This window comes from Pelodiscus sinensis, unplaced genomic scaffold (assembly GCF_049634645.1).
Source record: "Pelodiscus sinensis isolate JC-2024 unplaced genomic scaffold, ASM4963464v1 ctg35, whole genome shotgun sequence".
NCBI classification, from domain to species: Eukaryota; Metazoa; Chordata; order Testudines; family Trionychidae; genus Pelodiscus; species Pelodiscus sinensis.
Genome location: NW_027465908.1, coordinates 7,132,382 through 7,154,983, shown reverse-complemented (window position 1 = coordinate 7,154,983; position 22,602 = coordinate 7,132,382). Strand labels below are relative to the sequence as shown.

General features: G+C 52.7%; 2 protein-coding genes and 1 long non-coding RNA gene across 11 annotated transcripts in view; 2 read left to right on the top strand and 1 right to left on the bottom strand.

The window, feature by feature from the left end:
* LOC142818207 (uncharacterized) overlaps positions 1 to 18,804 on the top strand; it is a 115,434-nt gene extending 96,630 nt beyond the window's left edge. The window contains 5 exon segments of the mRNA XM_075916458.1: positions 13,898 to 13,957; positions 15,633 to 15,746; positions 15,980 to 17,309; positions 17,311 to 17,388; positions 17,390 to 18,804. Of these exon segments, the coding sequence (XP_075772573.1) occupies positions 13,898 to 13,957; positions 15,633 to 15,746; positions 15,980 to 17,309; positions 17,311 to 17,388; positions 17,390 to 17,465 (1,658 nt within the window). The 3' untranslated portion in view covers positions 17,466 to 18,804.
* LOC102461677 (uncharacterized) overlaps positions 1 to 22,602 on the bottom strand; it is a 185,343-nt gene that overhangs the window by 5,971 nt on the left and 156,770 nt on the right. For 3 of the 9 annotated variants that reach the window (XM_075916437.1, XM_075916439.1, XM_075916445.1), the window contains one exon: positions 1,572 to 1,631. The exons of 2 other annotated variants lie outside the window; for them this stretch is intronic. In XM_075916437.1, coding sequence (XP_075772552.1) covers positions 1,572 to 1,631 — 60 coding nt within the window. Of the gene's footprint in view, positions 1 to 143; positions 363 to 1,571; positions 1,632 to 2,184; positions 2,526 to 3,338; positions 3,411 to 4,147; positions 4,244 to 8,058; positions 8,085 to 22,602 lie in introns of those variants that run through there. 4 more of the 9 variants (XM_075916440.1, XM_075916443.1, XM_075916442.1 and 1 more) reach the window with 4 other exon arrangements.
* On the top strand, positions 9,084 to 10,922 carry LOC142824471 (uncharacterized). The gene is made up of 3 exons (XR_012899338.1): positions 9,084 to 9,145; positions 9,990 to 10,106; positions 10,512 to 10,922. It is a non-coding gene; the product is annotated as an uncharacterized LOC142824471 (long non-coding RNA).

Below are 22,602 nucleotides of genomic sequence, written 5' to 3'. Positions count from 1 at the left end.
GGGACACGGAGGGGACAGTCTTTCACAGAAGAGCCAGGATTATTGGGGCAGATACTTGTGACATTGAGGGCAAAGACAATGAATGATATTGAACCAAACCCAACCCAGCTGCTCCAGAGCCCACCTAGGGGAGCTTTTATTACCCAAGGTGACAAGAATCTTCAGCCAGTTCACAGCCTCATAATTCTCCTGCATCACATCCCTGTAGAGGGCTCTCTGGCCCGGGTCCAGCAGAGCACATTCCTCCTCGGAGAAATGCACAGCCACCTCCTCGAAGCTCACCGGCACTGCCATGGCCATTTCCTGTCCCTGGCTCTGAGGGCTGGGGGCTGAGCTAGAGACAGACATCGGTGTTCTGCAGCCTGGCAGGGGGAGAAGGTGAAGTGGAGACATTTCAGAAGGGGCTTTAAGATCTTAAGATTCCTGGGATCAGAAGATATCCTCAGGCATGCAGTCTGACCCCCTCAGTGGCACAAGCCATTACACTTAGTCCGGTTACCCAGGCACAAAGCTCTGTTTCCCCAACGGTGTATTTTCTAGAAAGTCCCCCAGTGATTTGAAGACATCAAGAGATGGGAGAATCCACCAGTTCTTTGTTCATTTCAGCAGCTAATCCTCTTCCCTATCAAACATTTGTGCCTCTTTTCTTGTCTGAAATAGTCTGGCTTCAGCTTTCAATTACTGGCTCTCATTGGCCGTGTCCAGACTCAGGGTTTTTTTCGGGAAAAGTAGCCTTTTCCCGAAAAAACTTCCCCTGCGTCCAGACTCAATCCGCGTTCTTTCGAAATTATTTCGAAAGAACGCGGCTTTTCTTTTGATGGCGGTAAACCTCGTTTCACGAGGAAGAACGCCTTCTTTCGAAAGTTCCTCATTCGAAAGAAGGCGTTCTTCAATGTAAAGAGGCCGTCTTCGAAAGAGAGCATCCAGACTCGCTGGGTGCTCTCTTTCGAAAAAGCGGATTTCTCTTTCGAAAGATCCGCCTGCAGTCTAGACGCGATCTTTCGAAAGAGCCTCTTTCGAAAGAAGCCTGCAGTCTAGACATAGCCATTGAGCCGTATCCACTCGACAGGGTGGGTAATTCTTTTTCATGGGGGGGGGGGGGCAAATGGAAAGTGGCTGAGAGCTGCACTCTTCCATGACATAAATGCAGGAAATGGAGGATCTGGGACGGGCATTGGGAAGAGGAGTATGTTTGGGGTAACGGTTTGGGATACAGGACAGATAGAGGGTTCTAGGAGGGAATTTGGGTGAAGGAGCCTTTCAGCCTATTTATTGTTTGAAACCAGCCCCATATTGAAAGTGACTGAGCAGTGAAATCTGAGCCTGTATGTGCCGTCCGTTTTGTGCTTTAACTTCACCCCTTTAGCATCACAAACCTCTAGACCAGTGTTTCTCCAAATGTCCACAGGTCCCCATGCAGCACCCCTGGGGCTCCTCACTGATCACTGGGTGATTTAGGGCTCTGTGCACCATGGTCGCTGGGTTTGGTTAGTAACTTCAATGACAATCCCATGAAGATGTTTTCACAGGAATTCTCACATGACTTAAAGAATTTCCACCAGCAAACTCACCTTGTCTGAAAGCTCCAAGGGATTTTCCTCTTGCTCTCTCCAGTGCAGAGGGCAGAGTGTCTGGTGGGGGAAGGGATAAGAGAGGAGAGATTCCAGGCTCTCCTATTCACAACAATGTCCCACCCTGAACTCTGCATTTCAATTCTATCAGACACACACTCAGGTATTTAGTATGAAAGAGTCTGAAACTTGCATTTCCTCTCTCACACGGGCACCTCCCAGCAATGGAGCCAATATCTCTGCAGCCTCACACCTGTCCCAGGAGAGACAAGCCGTAAATGAGATTTACTCTTCCCTCCTCATCCCCTTCCACTTGGGTTTCTCACTCACTTACTGCCTCTTATCATAACCTGGACATATGGTGGTGGAACACGTGGCCATCACAATAACGTTAGCCATTTTGATCTCTGAACGAGAGGTTCAGAGTTTGCAAACCCCTGGCTCTATCTGCAAGCAGGTGGGTCTGTTCACTCAGTGTCTCTAAGGAAAGCAGACTGATGGGGCCGTCATTCTCCACGTGAGAATTGAGGCAGGGGAAGGTTGGCTTCTGAGGCCAGATTCAATAGTCTCAGATAATTGAACCACTTTCCCCTCATCCATCCCTTCCAGGTACCTTTGAACTTCCTCAGAGTCTCCGACAGAGCAATCGTTTTCTGGGAGAACCCTCTGACTTGTTCTTCCAGTTCAGGGGAAATCTCTTCCGGCAGCTGGAATTGCCCCATCTCACACCTGGACAGAAACAATTCAATGTGATTGTATGTCGTTTACTGCTGATAAGTTCTGGCTAGTAAGTCTCAGCTCTAACAGGCCTGGAGTTAGAATTCCTCCAATTCTCCCAGCCTGAGAGCAGGGACAACACATCTCATGGCCATGCAACCTTCCCCTCAAAGATCCCATTTCTGTTCTTCACTTCTGGCCTGGGGAGACTGGCTGGGGGAGTAAAGGGGAATAGAGTCTCCATGGTCAACTCACTCCTTGGCCTCCAGATGCTGAGGGACAGGAGGTTCCCATAAGAAGGGCTGAAGGAATCTGTCCACTAGGGATTAGACTGAGACACCAGCTCCCCTCAACCCAGCTCCTTCCACACAGGTCTCCAAACAACCCTCGAGTGGGACAGACTCTTGATCCCTGCTGTCCTGGGCTGAATGTGCACAGTGCCCAGCAGTGACAGCCCATGTTCCACCCCACAGTCTTGCGGCAACCAATCCCCAAGGAGGTGACAGCTCTAAGCTCCAGGAAACACTTGAGGTCAGACTGTGCCCTGAATGGGGAATTCCAGAGTCTCAAGTGCGAGGATGAGACCCTCAGAATTAAATGCATCAGAGATATTCATGTCTAACATCTGGCTGTAGAGCTCTGGAGAGATGTGGTGCTAACATCCGCTCCAAGCCTTTTCCCTGCTCTGTGCAGTGTGAGGGGAGTGAGAGCCACGTACCTACACAGGGTGCTTCTGACGTCCTAGAAAAAAAGACACAGAAAAGAATCTCAGCCCCATTGGACACACACAGGGGACCTCTGAGAAGGGATTTTGCAAACCTGGGAAGAGAGGCCCTGCCCTGGCCCCAGGAACATGGATCCCCTGAGTTAATGGGGCTTTGCCATCTCTAATAGATCTGTGCCTGTAACTCTACAAAGCACAAGAGTCATTCACATGGCAGCAATGCACAAGGTGTTACACTGAGATCTGACAACGGGGACCAAGCACTTGTGATTCAGGAACCCCCCTTTGCTGTGTGAGGAGCTGGGATGTTTGTCCCTCATTCTCACCTGCAGGAATTCACTCACTGGCTTCTGACAGGTCTCCTCCAGCTCGCCGATCCCCTCGCTGATACGGGAAATCTGCACGGAGAGGTTCCTGACAGTGTCAATCTGGAACCTCCCAATCTCCTCATCTAATTTCTCCAGCTGGGCTAGGAGTCGCTGCTTTTGTTCCTCCAGAAACTGCAGCAGCTGCTGAAACTCAGCCACAATCATCTGCCTCTTGGCTTGGGTCCATTTCTGTGTGAAAACAGGGAAAGGGCTGGTCAGGGGCATGGATGGCGCCCACGGCCCTTTTACGGGGAGCAGAGTGCGCAGTAGGGAGAATTTCTTGGAAAACTCTAAAGTTTGCCTCTTTGTGATTACTAGGCAGATGCGTCTCTCCCAGCATCTCCTTTGCCCCGTGTCCCTCTGAACGGGATGTTCCCATGTCTGTCATGGGCAGCATCTTTTGTTATTCATGGGCTCTGGGAATTCATATCCAGAGCACCAGGAGGCAGGACTCAGCACCAGCCTGACAGAGATACCCAGGGAGGAAAAAGAAGCAAACATATAAATGCACCAAGTGAGCAGACAGTCCTTCAGGGACACATGCAGCTCACTTGGGGAGGATGTCTGGGAAAACCACAAAGGCTGGACATTAACTCATGCACTGACACGGATGCTCAAGGCCTTTCCACACATGGATCTCAGCCAGCAATTCATGATCCAGGGGAAACACAAACAAGCCGAACCTCACCAAGGCCACATAGGAGTCTGCCTCCTAACACAGCCCTCCCACTGCCAGTCCCTGCTGGTCCATAGCCACAAGCACTTACCAGATACTCCTGGCTTTTCCCTTCTGCTGTTGCTTTCCTTCTCAGCAGCTTTTCTCTCTCCTCCCTCAGAGTCTTCAAATGAGTCTCCAATTTTTCCTGAAGAAACAGATATAAGCACGAGGGCAAATCACATTAGATGTTGGGAGCCCATTTATCTGCCTTTAAGAGAGTCCCAGTTTTGTGGAACTCTGCCCTTGTCCAGCAGGGACTCAGCCCTGGACATGGCTTTGTCCATAGAAAAATACACAGGAGGAGACTGCAGACGCAGTAGGACACCTACGAGCATGGGGGACAGATCGGTGGTGGCACCTTCATAAAGAATGATGCAGGTAGTTAATAATACTAATCACGTAACAGATTATAATTTTATCAGTGACAGTATTTTTTAACCTGCTGACCGGCAGGGTTGGTAGCGGAAATGGGCTCTCCTGGGGCCAGGGATCTCTTGCGAGGTCTGCCAGGGTGGCCACAAGAACTGCTGGCCAATGGGAATGCCCAGCAGCTGCAGACTGACGTTAGCTGCCAGAGGCAAGTGAGCACTTCAGAGGCAGTGGGGAGTTTAACCGGTAATTGGCACTGATAAACATTAGCTCATCAGTTAACCAGTTTGAACTCTTGCTACAAAGCAGTTGAATCCCAGTTCTGTCGGGTATGGACCAGTTCTTCCTGAAACCCTGCTATGGGTGGAGTGAAGGCGCTCGGGGCCCCACACAGCATCCAGCCCAGCAACCGTATCTAGTGCCAGCTGCTGCATCAGAGTTCAACCCCTCATGGAGCAGCACAGAACTTCAGCATCCCAGTGGGAAACCTCTTCTCCCTGCCGAGCCTAGGGCTTTATCAAGGCATCTTTCTCTCCTAAGAGCCACACTTCAGCACTGTTCAGTGATGCTGAGGGACAGGGAGCAGTGTAGTCTAACCACTGGACCAGGGTTCAGGACCGAACTCTATCCCTGATGTGTCTGGCGACTATGAGCAACTTGCTGCCCCACCTTCCCTTCCCACAGTTTGTCTAACTGGACTGTGACCTGCTCAGAGCAGGGACGTTCCCGTGCTGGGTATTGTGCAGGTCACTGCAGATCTATAAGGCAAATGACAGCTATTATTCCAGTTCATCCAATCAGTAACAGCTTGTAACCTCCTCTTCTCCAGTCCCAAGGCAGCTCACTGACAGAGTGGCCTGTAGCTCCTGTAATCTAAACCTTTCTGATTATTAACACCTTCCCTTGTGCAAACACCCCTCCTCCCACCAGTGAGGGCTGGGTTTAAGGATTTAGAGCCTCAGAGAAACATTTCCCACATCAGGTATCTGTAAAGACTTGACATAAGTTGCCACAAAGCCAGAACATTTACTTTTTACAGCATCACTTGGATCATGAAGGCTTTACAGATGTGGTCACCAACCAATAGATCGGGATCTACAGGTAGATCTTGGAGCCTCTGACAGGTGATCTTGACTGGTTTGGCTAAGAGGCTATCAAGTGCAGCACTTCAGCTAACCCCTCTCCCTGCTGCTGCACATCTCCTGCCCTTTGCCTTGGAGCTGTTTCCTTCTCCCACCCTGCAGTCTATCTCCACAAACAGAGGGAGTCTGTAGGCTGCTTTTGAGAGTGGTGCAGGGGTGAGCCTTCCTCTGCCCCACTGCACCACCAAGAGGAGCCACCTGTGGTGAGCAGTGTGCAGCTGGAGCCTGTATCCCTGTCCTAGTCATATACTTCTCCCGTACCCCAAGTCCCTTCTCTAACTCTGAGCCCCCTGAACTCAAACTCCCGTAGGGTACGTCTACACTACAGCGCTAGTTCGAACTAACTTAGTTCGAATTAGTTAATTCGAACTAAGCTAGTTCGAACTAACGCATCTAGAACTAAAAACTAGTTCGAACTAGCGTTTTGCTAGTTCGAACTAGCAAGTCCACATTGAGTGGACTCTGAACAGGACTTAAGGATGGCCGGAAGCAGTGCCGGCAGGGCATAAAAAGAGGACTTAGAGCGTGGAGATGCTGTCTCAGGCTAGCCGAGGGCTGCGCTTAAAGGGTCCCGACCCCCACCCCGGACACACAGTTCTAAGGGGTGCCCCGCTTGCAAAGAAGTTCTGGCTTGGAGTGCCCTGAGTGCCCACACTGAGCACATCACACCACTCGGCCATCAGCCCGGCTGCACTTGCCACAGGCTGCCATCTGGGGAGAGGGAGTAATTGGGGGGCTGCAGGAGAGCTTCCACCCCCAGAAGCCCGCAGAGCCAGCCCAGTCGTCCCCATCGGGGGCTCGTACCCCATTCCTCCCTCACCTCCTTCCACTTACCCTTCCCTAGCCCCCCTTCTTATTGATGTACAAAATAAAGATAACGTTTCTTCCAACATTGACTCTGTCTTTATTGAAAAAAACTGGGGGAGACTGGGAAAAAGAGGTGGGAGAGGGGAAGAGAAAGGCTGGGAGAAGGGAGGACAACTAACATGATCAGGGGTTGGGAACAGGTCCCAGATGAAGAAAGGCTAAAGAGACCGGGACTGTTCAGCTTAGAAAAGAGGAGACGGAGGGGGGACAGGATAGAGGTCTCTAAAAGCAGGGGTTGGGTGGAGAGGGTGCATTCAGAAAAGTTCTTCCTGAGTTCCCCTAAAGAAGGACTAGAGGACACCAAAGGAAAGGAATGGGTAGCAGGCTTGAAACTAGTAAGAGAAAGCTGTTCTTCACAAAGCAAATAGTTAACCTGCGGAACTCCTTGCTGCAGGAGGCTGTGAAGGCTACAACTAGAACACAGTTTAAAGGGAAGTGAGATCAAGTCATGGAGGTTGGGTCCATGGAGTGGTATTAGCCAGGGGGTAGGAGTGGTGTCCCTGCCCAAAGTTTGTGGAAGGCTGGAGAGGGATGGCACGAGACAAATGGCTTGGTCACTGTCTTCGGTCCATCCCCTCCAGGGTTCCAAGGGTTGGCCGCTGTCAGCAGACAGGCTACTGGGCTAGATGGACCTTTGGTCTGACCCAGGACGGCCATTGTAAGCTCAGGGCTCAGGGTCGGGGGTCTCAGTGGACCCCCTTGATTTTCATGCACACCTGCTCCTGGGTGGCCAGGCTGGCAGCTCTCCTGCCACGATGTCCGCACTAGCCCAGGAAAGTGCCCGCCTCTTGCGGTCCAGGGCAAGCTCCCGGGAGCCGCCAGCCTGGTCCCGGGAAGAGGGGGTGGGCTGGGGGGCATCGGGTGGGTGGCTCTGTGCCGTGCCAGGTGCAGGGTCTGCTAGCTGGGTGCTGGCAGGCTTGCACCTGGCACGGGCACCGTAGCCAGCTCGTGCCCCTTTAAGGGGTCCGGGGCCGGGAGGGGGGCATAGAGTTTCCCTGGTGTTGGCCAGAGTGGCCACCAGGGAAACCTGGGGAGGGCTAGCCTCCCACTAGTTCGAACTAAAGGGCTACACAGCCCTTAGTTCGAACTAGCTAGTTCGAACTAGGCGTTAGTCCTCGTAAAATGAGGTTTACCTAGTTCGAACTAAGCGCTCCGCTAGTTCGATTCAAATTCGAACTAGCGGAGCGCTAGTGTAGCACCTAGGAAAGTTAGTTCGAACTAACGTCCGTTAGTTCGAACTAACTTTGTAGTGTAGACATACCCTTACAGAGCCTGAACCCCCTCCTGCACTCCAACCCTCTGCCCCTGCCTGATGAAAGGGAGAAAGGATGGGGGAGGGAGAAGGGATGCAGTGAGCAGAGGCGAGGCCTCGTAAAAGGATCACAAAGGAGGTGGGGCAAGGGTATTTGGGTTTGAGGTAGATCCTGGATTGCACTTAAATTCAAAGAGTGATACTTTAAAAGGCTGGAGACCACTGCTTTACACTGGTTGGTTCACATCTGTGGCCGGTAACAGTCAGTGAAATTAGCCTGTAATTAAAACCCAATGTTATTTCCCATCACACTGGACAGCCGCTCTGTACCTTGTACTCCTGGGCAGCTTCCTGTTTGGGCACCACTGTGTGAGCCTGGGATCTGTCACACACCACACAGATGGGAGTTTGATCCTCTTCACAGAACAGTTTCAGAGCCTCCTGGTGCTCCCCGCACACCCCGTCCCATCTTGCTCTCTGTGCTGCCTGGTAACTCAGCGGCTTGGCTAGTTCCACCACGTTTGCCAGCTGCCGGTTGGGCCGGAGGGGTCCCTGCTGCTCAGTGTCTCTGCCCTGAGGGCTGAGGGGGGCCTGGCAGGAATTGTGCCCACACTGCAGAGCGACAGGGGCTGTGAAATCCTCCAGGCAGACGGGACGCGGCGCTTCCTCCCGGACACTTTCCACGGGGCTCTCTGCAGCCATGGCTGCCGCTGGGCTGGGACCGGGGCCGTGTCACTGTCCTGAGCTCAGCAGTGGGGGGGCAGGTCCGGGGGGGGGGGCAGGTCGGGGGGGGGGAAGGGGAGGGGGGGCGGGGTTGAGGCACCAGCACTGAGGACAAAAAACCCATCAAAATTAAAAACCAAACCAGCCCCAAAAGCTTCGCTCCCCCTGCAGGGTCCATTGGGCCTCCCCCGCTAACCGCCCCGGCCAGAACCGCCCCCCATCGCTGCGCCCCTCAGGCCAGGGCCCCTCCCCACAGCTCTGGTTCCTGCCCCCCACTCTGCAGCCCCCTCACAGCCCCGCTCTGCCCCGCCCCCGCCAGGCCAGCGCGAGCATCAGGGGCGACCGCAGCAGCGGGGGGGCGGCCCGATACCCAGCGCCGGACCCACCAGCAGCGAGTAACGGCCCCAACGGCCCCTCACAACGGCTCCCGGCTCAGGGAGCGCGGCGCATGCGCAGTAACCGCGGCGCAGTCTGGTCCCTTTCCCTGCCCGCGCGCGGAGCGATGGGCGGGACCCGCCGAAAACCCGACCGCGGCGGAGTAGAACGGGGCGGCCCGTCAGACCGCGCATGCGCAGCAGCTCCGTGACTCCCAGCAGACTCCAGCGCCAGGGCTTAGCTCAGACCGGGCGCTGCTTGGCCCCGCCCCCCCGGCCAGAGGCTACTTCCGCTTCTCGGAGCCCGGGCCGGCTCGCAGGTGGGGCGGGGCTTTTGCAGCGCGTGGAGCGACCCGGGGGATTCCCTCCCTGCCGGGCTGGGAGCGGGGGCGTGTCCCGAGGTGGGCGGGGCCGGCGCGCGCTGCTGGGGTTGCAGGGTTCGCTCTGGGCCCCACGTGGCTGCGCTGGCGCGCGGGCGGTGGGAGGGGGGGGAAGGCTGCGGCGGGTGCGTGCGCAGGGCGCTGGGACCGGCCCTTTGTTGCGGGGGCGGGGCCGAGAGATGCCCACGTGGGCCAGTCCCGGCTTCTGCCCAGCGCGTCTGGTTGGTCGGTCCCGGGGCGGCGCGCGGAGGGGGGCGGGGGATGCTCACCTGAGAGGCGGTGCCACTGCGGGCTCCTTCCCGGGCACTGCGCATGCGCAGCGGCTCTGGCGAAGCCTTTGGCCGTCTCTGCCCGCGCGCTGTGAGTGTCCCGTGGACTGGGCGGGGGGCGGGGCGGATGCAGGGGGCGGGGCCTGGCCAGACTCAGGTCTGGTGGGGGGCGGGGCGCCAGGTAAACTGCAGGTAAACACCGAGAGCAAATCCCCAGCGCGGGGGGGGGGGGGCTTAAAGCAGCTTCCCCAGGGGATGAGGCGCGAGTCACAGAGTGGCCCTGGCCAGGGGCCTGTTTATTTGCTTCAACATTTATTTTAATCCCTTATTCACCTGGGAGGCGCCGGGCAGGCTCAGGAGGCTGCAGCCCCCCCCCCCCCCCCCGCACTGCGCCCGGCCCACTCGAGTGTGTGTTTGTGCAGCTGCATCTGAAAGGTGTTTGCAATGTAACAAGGGAGCTAACGACAGGACGGAGTCTCCTCACTTTTCTCTTGTCTCATTCCCGGGACTCGCAGAATTGCTCTCCTGTCTCTGCAGCCCATTTTCATTGGTTTCTGCTGTGCAAATGCAATGCCTTGTACTGTCACTGCTCTGTGCAATGCAACTCACAGTCCTGCTACTTTGAAACAAATGTCAGTAAAAATCAAAGTCATCTTCTGTAAAACTACTTCAGTGAAAGTACAAAAGTATCCTAAAAGTGAAAGTATGCAAAAGTAAAAATTAGTGTTCCTATGGAACCCTATGCTTAATCACCCGAGTTCTTGCAGGTCACCACTAACACACACACAATCACATGTCCTATATAAACACTTATAATATAATTCTATATTATATGTACACCTATACTATACATTTTTCAATGATGGAATTTAACAGTAGTCACTGCCTTCATTTATAAAGATGAAGAGGGAAAAATTAAATACGAGTCAGATTACAGAAATGTATTTATTTTGTCCACATTCACGGTGTTTTTTTTTCCATTGTAATGATTAATTTCCAAAATGTTTGTTCAGCCATAGGAGCATTTTTTTTTTCAGAATTACCTATCCTTGCTCTTCTATGAAAATATATGAGTCCATCACACAAAAGAATCTCTCACAGGCAGCTGATGGAGATAGAGGTCTGTTTGCCCTGGCACACAGCTCCTTAATTCTAGAAAAAGAATGCAGAATCTCCATGGTCTCTCCTGAAGACGCCAAATACCCATCAAGCTTCTTTGTAGTTTCATTTGTCTAAAATGACAGTCTTACCTTTTCTAATCCCAGTTTCATGCGTGTTCCAAGTGCTCCTTATATTTGGCATCAAGATGTCAGTTGCTATTAGCTCCAGGTCCTCAATTATTTCACCAAAACATTTCTGAATGGTGCACTGAAGCCCATCTACCAGTGGCCTCAAGAGGGCATCTTGTTCCTTTGCAGTTTTGAAACCATCAAGTATAATTTAAACTTAAAAAACAAGAAATGGCCTGGTAGCACTTTATAGACGACAAAACATGGATGGTATCATGAGTTTTCGTGGGCACAGCCCACTGCTTCAGATGACCGGAGTTTTGAGTTTAGGCTGTACAGACGTATTTATTTTGGCTCTGCACAGCCTAAACTCAAAACTCCAGTCATCTGAAGAAGTGGGCTGTGCCCACGAAAGCTCGTGATACCACATATGTTTTGTTAATCTATAAAGTGCTACCAGACTGTTAGTCTGTACAGGATAAACTGAAAAAAAAAAAAATCTCTGCTACCCCCTGAATCTGGTATAATTTACGCAGCTGCACTCCATTCCATTAGTGTACTTATCTGTGCTTGGATAATATTTAGTGCTTTCACCAATGGGCCCATAACCATGCCATATTCTGCCAATAAAACCAGCTCTGCTAGATTCAGCCTTTTGACCAGCCAATACGTAATGTTAATAAAAATACAGAATGATCATGGGGGGGGGGGGGGAGTTTTTTAACAAAAAGAAATGCATAAAGCGAAGAATTGCTTCTTGCATACTAATTTGGAGACCTGGGAACACATTTCTCATGGACCTTTCTTGTTCATTCAGTATGCATCGAATTCTCTCCACAGCCGTGAACACAGAGTTCCATCCTTTCTGGCATGGCCGAATGAACTGTGGCTTGTATTCTGCTTCCACCATTTTTGCTCCAATTGCTGTGTTCAATTTTAATGTATAGTGCTTAGCATCTGGCAAAAGTGGGCCTGGCCATCTTTTGTTAGGGGTCATTTGATTCTTCTTGTACCACATCTATAAATGAAACTAGATTCTGCAAGTGGCAGGCTTAATGTTGGTGTTTTGGTACAATTTATTCACGATTGTTATCGCTGTCAGGGACATCTTCAGTTTTGTGAAATTCAGCTTATCAACATGAAACCCTGTTGTTGAAAACACAGTTGAAAGACACCTCCTTCTCCCCCCCCCCCAAAAAACCCAAGCCATATTAATATGTCCTGCAATTGATATACCATGCTGGTAACAATACATTGAGGGGACCCTGGGAGAAGCTGTGTCTCCACCCCCAAGCCAGACATCCTCTGGTCCATCCCTCTCTCCTGCCCCCTGCACTCCAGGCCCCCCATCCAGCCCCCATCTGTTCTCCACAACTGAGGATTCCCCTGCTCTTGGCCCCATGACTGCACCATGCCAAGCAGCAGGGCTGGCAGTGGGGCAGCCGTTCCAGCCAGGCACTGGAGGAACTGGGTACCAGGGGGGGGCAGAAGGGAAGGGGCTTGGGTTAAAGTTAGGGAGCCTGGTCAGTGGCCAGCCCTGTTCACCGTGCTGCCCAAGAGTGGTTCTTGCCCTGCCCTGGCCCAGCTGATCTCCCCCCCGCCCCGCCCCGCCCCGCCCCGCCCCAGTTGCTCCAATGCTAAGAGCCGGATATGCTGACTCAGGGACTTCCCCACGGGCTGCACAGGGCTGGTAGGGAGCCTTCCCTGTGTGTGTCCAGTGCAAAATGCCTTCCCTGTGTATGTCCAGTGCAGCTGAGATTCTTTTCTGTCTCTTTTCTCTAGGACGTAAGAAACACCTTGAGCAGGTAGGTGGCTCGCACTTCTATCATACTGCACAGCGCAGGGAAAGAGCTTGGAGCTGATGTTGGCACCACATCTCCCCAGGGCCCTACAGCCAGATGTTGGATAGAAATGTCTCTGACTCACTTAATTCTGAGGGTCTCACCCTTGCACAGCAGACTCTGGAATTCCCCATTCAGGGGCACAGTCTGACTTCAGATATTTCCTAGAACTGTCACCTCCCTGGGGACTGGCTGCCTCAGGACTATGGGGCTGGAATATGGGTTTGTCACTGCTGGGCACTAGGCACATTTAGACCAGGGCAGCAGGGACCCAGAGTCTGTGCTACCTGAGGGCTGTTTGGAGACCTGTGTGGAAGGAGCAGGGGAGGGAGGAGCTGGTGTCTCAGTCTGGTTCCTAGTGGGCAGATTCCTGCAGCCTTTCACCTGGGAACATCCTGTCCCTCATCACCTGGAGGCCAAAGAGTGAATTGGCCATTGAAACTCAATTCCACTTTTGTCCCCAGCTGGTCTCTCTTGGCCAGAGGTGAGGAACAGCAGTGGGACCTTTCAGGGGAAGGTTGCATGGCCATGGACTGTGTTGCCCCTGTTCTCAGGCTGTGGGAATTCAAGGAATTCTAACTCCAGGCCTGTTAGAGCTGAGACTCACTAGCTAAATCTTATTATCTGTAAATGAAATAGAATCACATGGAATTGTTTCTGTCCAGGTGTGAGACGGGGCAGTACCAGCTGCCAGAGGAGATTTCACCTGAACTGGAAGAACAAGTCAATGCTTTCTCCCAGAAAACGATTGCGCTGTCAGAGACTCTGAGGGAATTCAAAGATACTTAGAAGGGATGGAGTAGGGGAAAGTTGTTTAACTATTAGAAGCTATTGAATCTGGCCTCTGAAGCCACCTTCCCCTGTCTCAGTTCCCACATGGAGAGTGACGGCCCCATTATGCTGCTCTCCTTAGAGGCACTGAGCAAACAGAGTCAACTGCTTGCAAATAGAGCCAGGGGTTTGCAATCTCTGAGCCTCCTGTTTCTGTCAAGGTATCAAAATAGGTAAAGTTAATGTCATGGCAACGTCTTCGCACCAGCACAGCTCTAGGTTATGACAAGAGGTGGTTAGTGACTGAGAGAAACCAGGTGGGAGGGGATGAGGAGGGAAAAGTAAATCTCACTTTCAGTTTGTGTCTCCTGGGGCAGGGATGAGGCTGCAGAGATGTTGGCTCCATTGTTGGGAGGTGCCCAAGCGAGATAGGACACAGAAGGTTTCAGACCTTTTCATACTAAACACTTGAGTGTGTGTCTGTCTGGTCTCTGATACAAGTGAAATGTAGTGTTCAGCATGGGGACATTATTGTAAATAAAAGAGCCTGGAATCTCACCTCTCTTATCCCTTCCCCACCAGACACTCTGCCCTCTGCACTGGAACGAACAAGAGGAAAATCTCTGGGAGCTTTCAGACAAGGTGAGTTTGCTGGTGGAAATTCTTTAAATGATGAGAAAATTTCTGTGAAAACATCTTCATGTGATTGTCATTGAAGTTACCAACCAGACCCAGCGACCACGGTGCACACTGTCCTAAATCTCACCCACCGATCAGTGAGGAGCCCCAGGGGCACTGCATGAGTACCTGCAGACACTTTGAGAATCACTGATCTACAGGGTGTGATGCTATAGGGGTGAAGTTAAGCACACAACGGACGGCACCTTCAGGCTCAGATTTCACTGCTCAGTCAGTTTCAATATGGGGTTTGTTTCAAACAATAAAGGTGGCTGTGTATTTCTCTGAGGAGGAATGGGCTCTGGTAGACCCGGGCCAGAGAGTCCTCTACAGGGATGTGATGCAGGAGAATTACGAAGCTGTGAGCTGGCTGGGTGAGGATTCCTGTCCCCTCGTGTAACAAAAGGTGGGTGGGATCTGGAGCAGCTGGGTTGGGTTTGGTTCAGGGTCCTTTATTGCCCGAACCCCCAATATAAGCAGTATATGCCCCAGTAATCCTGGCTTCTGCGTGAGAGGTGGCTCAGAGACATAATAGTGGTGCTGCTCTTCCCACAGCCAAGGTCTCATTGTGGTTCCAACCATCTTGCCCATGTTGTGCCTTGGCCGGAGGTGTTAGTGGAAGGGCCCAGGCAGGTACCAGAGTTGTGGGGCTGGGTGCAGCTGCTCTTAGCATCTGCAGGGTCCCCTTGTGCTATTGTGCTGAGCCCCTGGAAGGAAGGTACCAACTCAGAGTCCTTCCCTGCCTCTGGTAGGTTCTGTGCAAGCCAGAGAGGCACCAAACGGCACGCTCAACTGGCCACAAGAAGAGGGCTGCTGCTGCTGGCAGAGTAGAGCCAAGGCTGCAGAAGGGGAGCTGAGCTACAGGAGCATCTACAAGCAGCAGAGAAGCAGCCCATCCTGTCTCCACCTTGGCTGGCCACAGGAACAGGCGGGCACTGCCCTGGCTGCCTGCAGGACTGACACTCCTGATCCTGTCTGACTGTGCCATGGTGGGCCCTATCAGCGTTCTGGGCCGCTGATAGGGCCCACCATGGCACAGTCAGACAGGATCAGGAGTGTGGGCCATAGGCAGGGCTTGAAGTGGCCAGCCAAGGATTCATTTTCCTGATCAGACAATTCCCCTGCCTCCTTCTGGCTCAAGTAGAGCACCCGTGCCCAAGAGCAGGGCAATTCCATCCCCCAGCCAAGAGCTTTGTGAGCAGAGCCCATAGGGCTCTAGAGCTCTGCTAGATCCTCTCCCTCCCAGCCCTAGAGACCTGACGTGTCAGCTGAAATATGAGTCCTGGCTAGGGGCGTCTGTCAGTCCTGAAAGTCCTAGAGCTCTCCCCTTATAAGCAGTGTGTTCCTGTCCTGCCCAAGTATGGAACAGGCCCTAAAGGAGATTGAGTTGTATCCTGTAAGAGTGCAGCAGAGCGCTCAGTTCCCCATAGGAGTCAGCTGGGCTATTCCCAACATGGTAATTGTACAGGGGGAGTATGGAATTAGTGTGTCCTGGGATCTTGTTCGAGCTAGAGACCAGTCTCTGGAAGATGGGGAAGGAGCCTCTCTGGGTAGGAGACTCAGATCCTGGCTTTGGAAGCAGGAATGGCACAGACCTTAGTGAACAAGGTCAGCACTTGGTTAATTGCTCCCTGAATAGGATTTCCAGTCTCCAAAGCTCATGTGCTCTCCTGGGTGGAGCGAGGGGAAGAGCTGCCGATCCCGGCTCTCCAAGGCTGTGAGGAAGGGGAGATCATCAGTGACACCCACACAGGTGAGAAATCAGCTAAACTGACTCAAACCAATTTCTGTGTTCTCATAGCAGATGTTGGTTGTGTGTTTTCATCAAGTCTGACTGGCCCTTCAGCCTGTCTTCAACTCCAGTCTGAGAGTGCCTGATGGGGAAAGAGTTATGGGTTGTCCCCCATTTTCTGTTCACCATTCAGAATTTTTTCTTTCAGCTCAGCAGAGAGAATGACTTATGTGTGGTTTCTCTCTCTATCCCAGCAGGTGATGGGATGCTGAATGAGAACAGTGAAAGGAGTCTTCAGGAGGAAGGACCTGACCAAATGTCTACATGTGGGGTGTTAGTGGAAAGATCTGAAGGGCATGTTTCTCGGAGTCCTAAGCAAGGGGAGACTCGTGAGAGTCAGTGTAGTCTACAAAGGCAGCAGGGAAACCATCCAGAAGCAGGACAGGATAAATCCAGTCAGAGGAGCAGAAGGTTGAAAACAAACAAAGAAACTGTTCAAAAGAAAATCCCCCATCAACATTCAACTTGTGCTTGGAGTGACTGTGCAACTCCTATTAAACATGAAAGAGCCCAAACAGGAGAGAAACCCTTCAGCTGCTCTGACTGTGGGAAAAGCTTCAGAAAGACCTCAACCCTTGTTATCCATAGGAGAGATCACACAGGGGAGAAACCCTTCAGCTGCTCTGACTGTGGGAAAAGCTTCAGTCACAGGTCAAACCTTTTTAGACATAGGAGAGCCCACACGGGAGAGAAACCCTTCAGCTGCTCTGACTGTGGGAAAAGCTACAGTCAGAAGTCACACCTTGTTAACCATAGGAGAGCCCACACAGGAGAGAAACCCTTCAGCTGCTCTGACTGTGGGAAAAGCTTCAGTCACAGGTCAAACCTTGTTAGGCATAGGAGAGCCCACATAGGAGAGAAACCCTTCAGCTGCTCTGAATGTGGGAAAAGCTACAGTCAGAAGTCACACCTTGTTAACCATAGGAGAGCCCACACAGGAGAGAAACCCTTCAGCTGCTCTGAATGTGGGAAAAGCTTCAGTGACACCTCAACCCTTTTTATCCATAGGAGAGCCCACACAGGGGAGAAACCTTTCAGCTGCTCTGACTGTGGGAAAAGCTTCAGCCAGAGGTCACACCTTGTTATCCATAGGAGAGTTCACACGGCAGAGAAACCCTTCAGCTGCTCTGACTGTGGGAAAAGCTTCAGTCGGCGGTCATACCTTGTTACCCATAGGAGAGCCCACACAGGAGAGAAACCCTTTAGCTGCTCTGACTGTGGGAAAAGATTCAATGACCGGTCACAGCTTGTTATCCATAGGAGATTTCACACGGGAGAGAAACCCTTCAGCTGCTCTGACTGTGGGAAAAGCTTCAGTCACAGTTCACCCCTTGTTAGACATAGGAGAGTTCACACAGGAGAGAAACCCTTCAGCTGCTCTGACTGTGGGAAAAGCTTTAGTCACAGTTCACACCTTGTTAGACATAGGAGAGTTCACACGGGAGAGAAACCCTTCAGCTGCTCTGACTGTGGGAAAAGGTTCAGTCAGACCAAAACCCTTGTTAGACATAGGAAAACCCATATGGAACAAGCTATTCAGCTACTCTCACTGTAGGAAATGCTGCAGTCAGAGGTCACACCTTGTTATCCATGAGAACTCTCACAGGAGTGAAATCCTTTAACTGCTCTGACTTTGGGAAATGCTATAGCGAGAGTTCAAGCCTTGTTGTATATAGTTGAACCCACATAGGTGAGAAACCCTATAGTAGTGGTGAGCAAAATGTTCTCAGTTGGCAGAATCCAGCCTTCCTAAAACTTTGATCCTATCCACAAGGCAGTGCCAGGCCCCACCTCCAAATGAGCATGTGCTTAGGGGGAAGGAGCTTAGCCCCACCCCTCTTCGTGCTTTGTAGGCATGAGAGAGGAGGCAGCGCTTGGCTGAGTCTTTGCCAAACAACCTGAGGCCAGCACTAGAGGCACTGCTGGCACTGCACTGCTGGCCTCCAGGGCCACATGGCCATGTCTGGGCTGCCTTTGGGGCTGGTCCTGGGCTGCATGGCTGCAGCAGTAACACCTCCAGCCCTGGACTGAATGGGAGCAGTAGTGGTGCCTCTGATGTCTGGGGCTGGTCCTAGTCTGTGTGGCTGCTGCTGCAGCAGTAGAGCCTCCCTCCGGGGTGACCAGGACAGTGTGACTGGAGATGTTGCTTCAGGGGGGCCCAAAGCCAGGTAATATTTGCTGTCCTTCACAGACACTCCCTCCCAATCTCCTCAATTCCCTTTCCCCCCAGCAGCCAGCACCCCCAGCTTTCACTGACACACTCCTTTTTTCTTGCACCATCTCTCCTGGCCACACATTGCTTCTTCCCCCAGGGCAGACACCTGCCTGCTTCTGCATCCTAGATCCTTCTTCAAGACCCCAACCCTATCTTGAGGCCCCTGTCACATTATTGGATTTTAAGGTGAGCATACAGATAACTGCTGTGATGATGGGAACTGTTTGCCCCAAATTTGGTACAAAGTGGGCCGTGTGAGGTGTCAAACGAAAGCTGATATTGTGCTGATTCTATGTATGGTACTTATGTACTTGTTTCGAGTTTGTATGTGGAGTTATGACTATGGGCTCTGCTGATGCTGTGTATGGACTGCCTGTCATGAGGACGGAATGTCCAATGAGTGACTATGCTAATCAGTATAGCTCTAAGGACAATGGTTCTCAGAGTGGCCAATACACACCTGAAGAATGCGTGTGGAAAGCTGCAAAGCAGCCAGAGCACAATGTCTGCTGGCATATGAAACAGGTCACTTGACCATGTAACTAGCTCCAGCTTGGGAGACACCAGAAATGAATATCAAATGCCATGAGGGGGGCTCCATCTTGTCTTCAGTCTTGTTACTTATCCCAGATGCAGCGTTGCTAAGGACAGGGACACGGGAAGGACTGCTGACCCATACTGACATACGATGTACCCCAAAGGCTTTTATGCTAGCAGTTTGTGACATCTCCGCTAAGATCCTGCATCAAGAACTTGCTGATTGATGTATATAATGTATTCTCCTTAACTGCCTTACTCTCAACCTTTTCTTTTATTAATAAACATTTAGATTCTAAAGGATTGGTCCAATGTGATTTTGTGGGTAAGATCTAAAGCAGTGGTCCCCAACCTTTTCAGGTTGGCGGGCGCCAGGGGGTGTGGCCGTTCGCCCACCGGGCGCCAGGGGGCGGGGACACTTTCCCGCCCGGGGGCGGCCCCCTCCAGCCGCATGCCCGGGGGCGGGGCCCCCCCATAGCCACGCGCCCCCCGGCAAGCGCCGCGCGCCCGGGGAAGGCGCCCCCCAGCATGCGCCGCGCGCCTGGGGCCGGTGCTCCCCCTGTAAGAGCCGCAGGGCCAAGGCCGGGGCCGTGGCCAGGGCACGCGCGGCACCCCCGGCGCCGGAGCCGGCAAGGGCATGCGCAGCGCCCCCGGGGGCGGGGCCAAGGCCGGCGCCGGAGCCAGCAAGGGTACATGCGGCGCCCCCGGGGCCGGGACCGGCCATGAGCCCGGGGCTGGCACCTGCCAGCCCAGATTGCTCCACGGGCGCATGTAAAGAGCCCGGCGGGCGCCATGGCGCCCCTGGGCACCGGGTTGGGGTCCACGGATCTAAAGTATAAATTGACCAGGGATTCAAGGCTGGTTGTTTGGAACTGGGTGCGTCTGCTCAGGGTTGGAGAGATTGGAGCCTCATCTGTGTGTAAGCCCAGGGCTGATTGTGGCATAGAAAAACTAAAATTGCAGCAACCCTCCCCCCCCCCCACTGTGGGGACCCTTTGTGAATTTACAAATGGATTTTGTACAAATGCCTACATCTTGTGGATATGAGTACATTCTTGTAATCATTAATATGTTTTCGGGATGGGTAGAAGCTTATCCTTATAAACATGCTGATGCCTTATAAACATATGGTTGCCAAGAAACTCCTCAGAGAATTAATTCCCCCGGTTCGGAGTGCCTCTTTCTTTAGACAGTAACTGGGCAACTCGTTTCACAAGACAAGTAGTTCAACTGGACTGTGGATGGTACACACAGTGTAAATGCTGTTGTCTTGTTAAATGAGTTACCCAGTTGTAAATTCACAAAGGGTCCCCACAGTGTGGGGTGGAGGGTGCTGCAATTTTAGTTTTTACCCTTTGTCCAATGTTATGAGCTAAACAGATAGAGCAAGTACTGTGCTGCCACAGCAGGAAAATGTGGGGCGAACCAAACCTGTTGCACCACTGCAATCATCCCCCCTGTGCTCGTGTGGGCCACCGATTGGGGCACCATGAGCAAGGGTAGAGCAGGAGGGCTTGAGGCACAACCAGGCAGCCGGAGCGAGTTGGGGTGTGATTTCTGTCGCCAAGGTGATCCTGACCCATCACTACCCAGGCATCATCTCACAATTTCTGTCGCCGAGGTAATCCTGACCTCCCCCCCGCCAGTAACAGGATGTAGCTAGAGACAGGGATGGGTAAATGGGTTAGTCACCACTGAGACCTCATACCATCCGAGACTTTAACTGCTAGAGCTGGTTGCTCATTCGCAGCGGGCAGCCAGGGTGGCTGACGGATGCCCCAGGAGTCTCTCCCAGGGAGGTGACAAGACTCAATCCTCCCTCACATCCTTAATCCTGTGCCCTGACTTCTCTACCCTTCCACATCCTTACCCCTGCCCTGATCCCCCCACCACACTCACATGCTCCCCAAATCCCTGAGCCTCCAACACTCCAATCCACATTTTCTTACAGGTACTGTCCTATTACAACCCCTCCCCCAACTTCTTGCCTTGAGCCTTCCCCCACCTGAAGGGTGGTGCTCAATAGAACAGTCCCTGTAAGAAATGTGTCACTTTCACCCCTGGGAGCAGCTCAGCCATGCAAAGGGGCTGCCTGGGGCAGGACATTAGCCCAGTAGGGCACGGGTGAGTGTGGCAGTGACATCACAAGGGTCTTTTGCATCACCTCAGCTTATTGGCTAAAGGAGGTTGGGAGATGATGACCTCACAGAGAGTCCATGACAATGGCCAGGTGGGACAGGCTGCAGAGCAGGGGCCATCTCAGAGACCCCCATGGCTTTGCTGCAGGGACTCTCCTTGAGAGTTGCCCTTGTGGCCTTTTCGGAGCCTTCCCCTTTCCCACAACTAACTAACCTAGAAGGCAGATGTCCCTGTGGAGAAGGAAAGAGTCTCCAAGAAGGCCCCTACTAATGCAGCAGGGGTATTAGCTCAAATGGTAGTGTGCTCTGTTAGCATGTAAGAGGTAGTGGGATCAATGCTAGGGGAAATCCTTGTGTGTCTTTCTCTGGCAGAGCCAGCCAGGGGGCTAAGTGGGTCCAGTAGCCCCACTTCCTACTTGCTGTCCCCAAAAGCCAGCCATGCTGGGGCAGAGAGCTGCTGGACACCAGTCCTCCTGGGCCAGGCAGTGGCAGGAGCACTGGAGACAGGTTGCAGGTGGGGCATAATTAGCTGCATTGGAAAAGTGCTGCCTTTGCAAGTGAGAGGTAGCAGGATTCACTCCCATCTTCTCCCACTGACTTGCTGGTGCTGAGGGGTTGGCTCTTTTCCTGCTGCCCCAACTCTTATTCCCACAATGCGCTTTGTGCAGGGGCCATTGGTCTTTGTGCCAAGACACGTGGCTGGGAGCCAGGACTCAGGATCCTTCCCCAAATATACAACCCCCCTTCCAGCCCAAACCCTCTGTTCCACTCACACTGTCTGGCTGTCGCCCACATGGGCTGAGCTCAGGGGCCAGGTGGGTGACCTGCCTTGCAGCTGTGACGGCATCAGACCCCTCCCACCCACCTGCTCAGTCTGGAGACCAAGCTCTAGTGGCCTCAGACACCCAGCAGGAGGAACAAAATTGTCTCCATTGTCCCTAAAGCAAGGAAACCAAAGCACATGAAGCGCAAGGACCTTGCAGTAACCAGCCCAGCCAGTCCCACTGAGACTTGAATTCATCTTGGAGGATTCAGAGTCCCGAGTGCTGCCCCTTGCACCATGGCACCTACAGCTGACAGCCCACGGGGGCACCTGGGCCTCTCAACTCTCAGGCTGGCCTCTTCTCCTGGCTTCCCTCCAGCCCCTTCATCTCTCAGAAGTCTCTGTCCTGCCCCAGCTCTGCTGCTTTCAGGGCAAATCCCTTGTTAGCACCAGTCACAATCCTGGGTCAGTGAGGGTCCCTCCCACCTGAGAGGTGTGTTGCAAAAAAGCCTCTTGTTCCCTACCCAATTCCCAACACTGGCTGCAGCTCTCTACTTTTGCAAGGGTGTAGCTCAGTGGTAGAGTGTTTGATGGCAGATCAAGTAGTCTTTGGTCCAACTCCAAGTACCCCCTTGGAAAAAGTTCCTTCTACTAGCAATATTTTCCTTTCCAGTTCCATCACACTCTGGCTTTACATTGCTTGAGGTTCTTGACATTAATAAGAACCCTTAATGCAGAGCTGCTCAACTTTGGAAGCCCGAGGGGCCACAATGAATGGCATTTAACCAGGATGGACAGGGCAGGTGTCCCTAGCTGGTGTATTCCAGGAGCTGGGAATGGGTGACAGGAGGGATCATTTAATAACTGTCTGTCCTGAGGATTCCCTCGGGACAATGAACTTGGCTGCTGTCCTGAGACAGGATCCTGGGCTAGTTGGGCAACTGGCATGGCCCAGTCTGGCTGCTTTGATGTACTATGTGGTTGTTCTTGTCCCCACTGGGCAAGGGAGAATGGACGCCCCTCCCCCCACCACCCATCCTGAAGTGGACAGAAAATGGCCTGTGAAAGGCTAGTGGAGGTGAACAAAGAAGCACACTTCATGTGTCCCTGGTGGTTTAGTGGTTAGGATACAGCACTCTCACTGCTGTGGCCTGGGTTAGGAAA